Consider the following 8263-nt stretch of genomic DNA (forward strand, 5'->3'; position numbering starts at 1 on the left):
TGCCAGTTGATTATATCATTAGATCCCCGGTATTTGTTATTGTCTTCATTCGCTCCTGCTCCTTCCCATTTGGATGTCCAGGGGTTTAATTGGTGACCTCTCCTTGCCTTTGATACTAAATCGTTTTCAGCCACCTGTCCTTACAGAGGTAGAGGAGTTCAGGTTGAATTTCTGAGTGCAGGGACCTCTCAAGTTTTTCCAAGAGTGCTGTGGTAACATCAGCGAGTAGAAAGGACTGTAGAATTATGGAATGGTTTGTGTTTGAAGGAACCCTAAAGATCATCTGGTCCCAACCTCCTGCCACGGGCAGGGACTGTACCCCTCAAAAATATGAAAAGAGGTTGCAGCATGTGGATGTTTGTGTACATAAACATTTTGGCGAATGTATCAGAGAGTGAAACACCTGATGGTGGAGTCAAGGTTAAGCATCCCTGAGTGGGAGACATTTGACATCCTATAGTCAACTAAAGGAGATAAAGACTTATCCTATAGAAAAGCTAAAGAGTCCTGTGTCCTTTGGGAGAGATGTGATTCACAAGGTGAGGGAAACAGCATTAGGATGATGTGTCCTCATCATTATAGTGTAACATTGTGAGCTGGGGTCAGTGTTGTAGTTTCCTCCGTGGCCCTTCTCTCTCAGCTCTCTGACACCAGGTCTCCCATTAAATAGCGGAGCTTCTCTGACTGACCCCACTTGTTAACTGGACTGTGCTGGTTAACGAGTGCCGAAGAGAAAGAAAATCCCAGGATGCATCCCCTGCAATCGGCAGAACTTTCAATGCCGACACCGCAAAAAAGGAAAATCCTGAAGAGAAATGGCTCTATATGTACCGCGGAGAAAAAAAAACTTCCACGAGCCCTTTCTGGCTTCGCTTTGGGACGAAGACCAGAGGTGCAAGCAGGAAAGTCCAAAGCAGAAGCATTTCCCTGAACAAGGCAGAGGAACGATTCCCACTTGCGACACTGGGTGGGGGTGTTGGCCGCGGAGCGGAAGGTTCCTCTCCCAGCACCGCGTTTGCAGTCACAGGGAGACAGGAAAAAAAAAAGAAAACCAGGTTTGTGAGCTGGTGGGGAAGGAGGCAGGGGCACAGAAGGGGCTCGTCGGGAGGTTTGAGCCCCCCGCCCGCGGGATTGCTGAGCAAGAGCGCTCTGTCTCGGAGGCCGCTGAAGAATGGTGGGAGCCCCGCAGGACGGTGGATGGCTTTTCTGGAGGCTGCTGGCGTGTGGGAGACGGAGCGGAGGCAGGCAGAGGCAAGTGATCTTGTTTCTTGTGTGCGTTTGCGTGTGGCGGAGCGGGGCCGAAAGCCTGCGGTATTCTGTGGCGGAGGAAATGGAGAGGGACTCGTTTGTGGGCAACATTGCAGAGGAGCTGGGGGTGGCTCCGAGCCAGCTGTCGGCTCGCAAGGCCCGCGTTGTGTCCGAGGGGAACGAGCAGCTTTTCCGGCTCGAGCCGAGCACCGGCGTCCTGACAGTAAAGGAGTCTCTGGACCGGGAGGAGATCTGCCCGCAGAGCGCTACCTGCACGCTGCATTTTAAGATCTTCCTTGAGAATCCCTTGCAGCTGATGCGAGGGGAGGTGGAGGTTCGTGACGTGAATGACAATTCCCCCGTGTTCCCGGTGAAGGAGATGGTTTTAGAGATTCCCGAAACGACATTACCGGGGTCCCGCTTTCCTCTGGAAAGCGCCCGAGACAAGGACGTGAGCATCAATGGTTTGCAGAACTACAGCCTGGAGGCCAATCCGCATTTCTCCCTCGCTCTCGGAACAAAGAAAGATGGAGTGAAGTATGTTGAGCTCGTACTGGATCGACAGCTGGACCGGGAAGAGCAGCGGGAGCTGAATTTACTGCTGACGGCCACCGACGGGGGCTCTCCACCCAGGTCGGGAACAGCTCGGATCCACATCGTGGTGCTGGATGCCAATGACAACACACCGGTCTTCGATCGGGACATTTACGAAGTGCGGGTGGACGAGAACAGTCCCCCGGGACAGCTGGTGGTCAGAGTGGTGGCTGCGGATCCCGACGAAGGGTCCAACGGGAAAGTGCGTTATGCCTTCACCCAGACACCGGAAGAAACTCGGCAGCTCTTCGAGCTTAATCCTGAAACCGGGGAGATTCGGATCGCAGGAAACCTGGACTACGAGGAAGCAAGAACCCACGAACTGGTGGTGCGAGCCACAGACGGCGGGGGTCTATCTGCGCATTGCAAAGTGCAGGTGGAGGTGCTGGACGTGAATGACAACGCCCCGGAGATAGCGCTGACGTCCGTCAGCGCCTCGATCCCCGAGGACGCGCCGCCCCGCAGCGTGGTGGCCCTGTTGAGCGTGCGGGACCGCGACTCCGGCGAGAACGGGAGGACGGAGTGCTGGATCGACGGGGACTCGCCCTTCAGCCTGACGGCCACGTTTGCCAACGAGTACGAGGTGCGAACAACGGGGGCGCTGGACAGGGAGAGGAGGGCGGAGTATAACATCAGCGTGAGGGCCCGGGACTGGGGCAGGAGGCGGCTGAGCTCGCGGGAAGTGATCTGGGTGCAGATCTCGGACGTGAACGACAACGCGCCCGAGTTCAGCCGGGAGGTTTACACGCTGTGGGTGGTGGAGAACAACAGCCCGATGGTGCGCGTGGGGAGCGTGTCGGCGAGGGACGCGGACGCGGGGAGCAACGCGCGCGTGACGTACGCGGTGTCGCGCGAGGAGGGCGAGGAGCGTCCGCGCGTGTCGGTGAACTCGGCGAGCGGGGAGGTTTACGTGGTGCGGGCGCTGGACTACGAGGAGGTGCGCGCCTTGGAGGTGTCGGTGGTGGCTGCCGACGGGGGCTCTCCGTCGCTGAGCGCGCGGGCGGTGGTGCGCGTGGTGGTGCGGGACGAGAACGACAACGCGCCGGTGGTGCTGCACCCGTCGTCGGAGAGCAGGCTGCGGTGGGGCGAGGTGGTGCCGCGCGGGTCTCCGTCGGGCTACCTGGTGGCCAAGGTGGTGGCGGTGGACGCGGACGCGGGTCAGAACGCGTGGCTGTCGTACGAGGTGTGGAAGGCGACGGAGCCGGGTCTGTTCCGCGTGGGGCTGCACAGCGGCGAGGTGCGGACGGCGCGGGCCGTGTCGGAGAGGGACGCGTCCCGGCAGAGGCTGGTGGTGCTGGTGCGAGACCGCGGGCAGCCGCCGCGCTCGGCCACCGCCACGCTGGGCATCGCCCTGGTGGACGGCTTCTCCGACGCGCATTGGCGGGGCGGCGAGGACGAGGCGGCGGCGGCGGAGTCGGAGGCGGCGGGGTCGGGGTCGGAGTCGGAGGGGCCGCTGACCCTCTACCTGATCGCCTCGCTGGCCTGCGTGTCGGCGCTGTTGGTGGCCACCGCCGTGGCGGCGGTGGTGGCGAAGGTGCGTGGGGCGCGGGCCGAGAGCTTGCCCACGTTCCCCGCGGCTGTGCCGGAGAGCACGGCGGGCTCCCTGCCCCGCAGCTACGTCTACGACATCTGCTTCGCCGGCGGCACCGTCAACAGCGAGTTCCGCTTCCTCAGGCCGCTCTTGCCCTGCTTCCCCGCCGGGCTGCCCCCGGGCCCGGGCGAGCAGCGCAGCTCCGTGTGCTCGCAGGAGGCGACCAACCTCGGCGAAGAAGGCGACTGGGCTGCCCAGGTGAGGGGGATCGTGCGGGGTGATGGTGCGGGGAGGAGATGTATCTTGGAGGGAGCAGCGTGGTGAGGGAGGTGGTGTTGAGGTAATGATCTATGATGATCGGAGTCCTGGAGAATCTCTGCTATGGATACAGGCTGAGATTGTTGTTGTTGTTCTATGTGGAAACGGGAAGGCTCCCTCAGTTTCCCACTTGCTCTCACATAAGATATACAGGGCTGTGGGATTTGAGGACCAGGATGTGCATCAAGTTTCATCCAGAGGGCTGCCAAGGATTAGTCAGTCAGCCCCGTGCATTATGACTGCTGCTGTTAAGAGGGAAAGGAGGGGAAGCTTTATTAGGCAATTGCCTTCTGAGGTACCAACCAGAGCCATTCCCGAGGAATTCTTCTTCCTCCCTGGTTAGGAGGAGGTTTACTTAGGAGAGACTTTACTAGGATACTACTGCTCTAGTACAGCTCTCTGGTTATGGAGAGGAGCATCTTGAGTGCACCCACAAGGTTTGTGCAGGACAGCCAGGGAATCAGGCCAAGCCAGCATAGGAATTCATTGAAGTCAGATCCTGCTTGGCTAACCTGATGTCCTTTTTCTCCTGATCGTTCATGAGGTGAAAGATGATTAGGCTGTACAGGTGAGGGATCTCACCATGGTGAGGTGATTGGGGTGGGGTAGCATGGAGGGACCAGTGTATGAAGGGTGGTGATGGTGAGGTCATAACTGAAGATCATCCAAGGGCTGGAGGACCTTTGCTGTGAATACATATCAAAGAAGTCGGGGTTGTTCTGTTGTTCATTGTGGAGAAGCCTCTTTTCATATCTTATAGCACTTGCCAGTAGTTTTAGGGGTACAAGGATGCTGGGGAGGATCTGTTTATAGGGACTCCTATCCCACAGGGATGTCTGCTGCCTCCCTGGTGCCTAGGTTAGCAACATTACTAGGAAACTCCCTGGTCTGATATGGCAGTCTGATAAATATCCTCTGCTGGATATGGAGTGTGGCAGTGATGAGAATCGTGGTGCCATAGGTGGAATTTTGGTTGTTTTGGTCATGGTGAGGTTTATATGGCACTGGGCTTGCTGGTGGCAGATGGAGCTCAGCTGTCTCAAAGACAAAAAGGAGTGTTGCTCATGAGGTGGTGGGGCTCCTCAAGGGGGGTTTAAATCAGTTGTGAAGGGGGAGGGAGATAAAACCAGGCTCATTATAGATGAACCCATGGGTAGCATGCCAATATTGGGGTTAAATGGACAGCCCAGCTCAAGTGAATCTACACCAGTGCTCACAACGTGGGCAACAATCAGGAGGAGCTGGAATTCCCTGTTCAGCAGGGTACCTATGACTAAATCTTCCTCACAGAAACATGGTGGGGTGACTCTGGTGACTGGAATGCTGCAAGAGATGTCTATAGGCTCTTAAAAGGACAGGCGAGGAGGAGCTGTGGGGTGGCTCTCTATGTTTTGGAGTGTTTTGATTGTATGGAGCTCAATGATTGAAATGGTAAAGTCAAGTTCTTATGGGTGGGGGGAAGGCCTACAAGGCAGAGGTCCTCTTGGGAGCCTTTTTAGACCACACTCCAGAATGAAGAAGCAGATGAAACATTCCACAAGTGGCTGGCAGAAGTCATATAATGCTAGCCATTGTTTTCATGGGGGACTTCAAGTTACTGAACTCCTGCAGGAAATAAAACAGAGCAGAGAGAAAACAATTCAGGAGGTTCCTGGAATGTGTGGAAGATAACTTTCTGAAAGAGCAGGTAAGTGGATGAACCAGAACTGGTTCTCTCTAGACTTGCTGTTTACAAACAGGGATGGACTGGTGGGTGGTTTGGTGGTTGGAGGCTCTCTTGGCTTTAATGACCAGGAAATAATAGAATTCTCAGTTGTTATTGAAGCAAGGAGATAGATCAGCAAAACCACCACTATGGCCTTCTGTAGGGCACCCTTTTGCCTATCCAGGCACTATTTAAGAGGCTCCCTTGGGAGACAGTTCTGAAGGGCAAAGGGGTCCAGAAAATACCAGGATTGTTCCTCTAGAAGGATGTCATGCAGATTACACCAAACTGGGTGGGAGTCTTGATCTTCTTGAGGGTTGACAGGCTCTGCAAAGGGTTATGGACAGGCTGTACTCCTGGGTTGAGGTCAGTTGTATGAGGTTTAACAAGGCCAAGCCAGGTGCTGGGTCCTGGAATTTGGTTACAGCAACCCCAAATAATGATACAGGCTTGGGAGAGAGTGGTTGGAAAGATTCCCAGCAGAAAATGACCTGAGGTTGCTGGCTGACAGCTGGCTGAACATGAGCCAGCAGTGTACTGAAGTGGCTAAGAAAGCCAAGAGCATCCTTACCTGTTTCAGCACCAGTGTGGCCAGCTGGAGTAGGGAAGGGATCATGTCCCTGTACTGAGCACTGCTGAGTCTTCATCTCAAATCCTGGGTTCACTTACAGGTCCCTCACTGCATGTCCATCATTGAGGGGCTTCAGTGTCTCCAGAGAAGGGCAAGGGATCTGGGGAATGGTTTGGGGCACAAATTTTATGAGGAGGGCATGAGGGAACTGGGGATGGCTTATGTGGAGAAGAGGAGGTTGAGGGGAGACCTTCTCACTCTCTACAGCTACCTGAAAGGAGGTGTTGGTTTCTTCTCCCACATAACAAGCAATAGAGTGAGAGGAAACAGCCTCAAGTTGCACCAGGGGGGGTTTACATTGGATGGTAGGAAAAAAGAATTTACTGCAAGAGTGGTCAAACATAGTAACAGGCTGCCCAGGGCAGTGGCAGAATCACCATCCCTGGAGGTGTTAACAAAAATGTGTAGATGTGGCACGTTGGGACATGCTTTGCAGGCCATGGTGGTGTTGTGTTGATGGTTGGCTTTGATGATCTTAGAGCTCTTTTCCATCATCAGTGATTCTAAGATCTTTAAGGTCCCTTCCAACACAAAATACTCTATGATTCTATGACTTTAGCACACAGCCTCCCAGTTATTTCATGAACCTGAGGGGTGGTCCCTGAAGGTAACAGCACCTTGCTTCTCAGTGCTGCTCTGAACTTAATGTGAGTCATGTCTTGGGTGCCCATTAATCTCTGTCAGTTCCAAGAACACTGGGAAGACAAAAGGTGACCATTGGAACAGCTCCTTCTTTCCTTATTTTCCCACTGAGTCCAAGTCTCCTCTCCAAACATGGGGTTAATAGTTTCCAGGGATTCACCTAGCATTTCAGAACATATTGCAGACCCCTTAATAGTTTTCTCTTTTATAATCACTGATGACTTGGACTTGACTGAAAATTCTCAGAGCCCCAGTAGTCTCAGGGGAGACAAGGACCAACCTTGGGATATCACCATTAAACTACATTTACTGTTTGTAGGAAAGTGCTTTTGTTTGGGGCTCTTACCATCTGAAATTAATACCTTAGACTCATTAAATGCTTGAAGTAGTTCCTCTGTGATGCCTGTGGACATCCTCGCAGTGGAGGGTGGTTTTCAGATTTAGATTGTCAGGCACACCACTTGGTCCAACCTCCTTTTGGTCTCTGGGTAAAGAAGAATGGTGTGATATACACAAAAATGTAAGTCATATGCTACACAGTTCTTGCTGATGTCTGCTTACCTTCCAATAACAACTTCCACTCTCTCTTCTTTGCAGGCCAGAGCTCCCCTCTCTGAAGACACAGGGCCCAGAGCTGCAGGAGCATCTAACACTGGAAACCAGGGGATGGAGCTGAATGTCAGTTCTGATCAGAACCCTTGGCTGACCCCTCAGTAAGTGAGGAGAAAGACAAGTGTGTCTGTCCTCCCTGGCTGATGTTCTCATGGGGAAAAGAGAATGAAGAGACCAAACACCCACCTAAAAAGTACCAAGGAGGAAGGAGCAAACCCACTGTTCTCTTGAGCAGTGCTTGATTCCTGTAGGTATTTTGCAGTCACGTATGTGGAAGAGAACTCTGTTGCATGCTGATGACACTGAGACTTGATATATGTTTGTGAGAGTGCTGCTGCTTCCAAGTGTCAAGGGAAATGGTGAAAACTGGGAGCAGACCTTCAAGATATCTTTTTGCTACTTTGCCTTTTCCGCGTCTGTTTTTGCTTTGTTTTGTTTTCCTGTTGGAGGGGGCTCTGTAATAATGCCTTAACGTTCTGCAGACTGTTCAATACCAGGTATCAAGGAAAATAAATGGTGCTCGCAAAGTAATTCCTTAAAACCAGGCAGAACCCTGAAACAGCTGACATAGGCACCCTTTGCTTATTTGCAGGCTAATTTACAGATTCTCCATACTGTATCATGTGTGCTTTAAGCCATATATTATTTTCTTCTTCTGTACTGCAAATTTAAAATTAATGTTTCCAGATATTTGAAGATAAGAGATAATTAAAAGCACTGTTTGTGGGTTTAGTATAAAATAGGCTAAAATACTTACAATAGACTTAAAGCACTGTAGAACATAGACTGTGAATAAGCTTGCTGGTTCCTTTTCCTTTCACCAATCAGTGTTGATCAATCACTTGCTATTCCTCTTGCTCATGTATTTTTAAGAGTCAAATGCCTGATAACAGAAAACAATAAAACCTATTTCAACCTCCCTTGGGTGAGTGTGTTGTCTCGAAGATTACTTCTCACAGTCATTGTCGAGGAATTACCGACC

General features: G+C 52.6%; 1 protein-coding gene across 1 annotated transcript; it reads left to right on the forward strand.

The window, feature by feature from the left end:
• Positions 1-1150: 1150 nt before the first annotated feature.
• On the forward strand, positions 1151-8203 carry LOC139802867 (protocadherin beta-15-like). Its single transcript, XM_071758455.1, has 2 exons — positions 1151-3631; positions 7267-8203. The coding sequence occupies exons 1-2, from the start codon at positions 1172-1174 to the stop codon at positions 7384-7386; spliced, it is 2580 nt and encodes an 859-aa protein (XP_071614556.1). The 5' UTR covers positions 1151-1171; the 3' UTR covers positions 7387-8203.
• Positions 8204-8263: the final 60 nt, after the last annotated feature.

The sequence above is a fragment of the Heliangelus exortis genome, chromosome 15, assembly GCF_036169615.1.
Source record: "Heliangelus exortis chromosome 15, bHelExo1.hap1, whole genome shotgun sequence".
NCBI lineage: Eukaryota > Metazoa > Chordata > Aves > Apodiformes > Trochilidae > Heliangelus > Heliangelus exortis.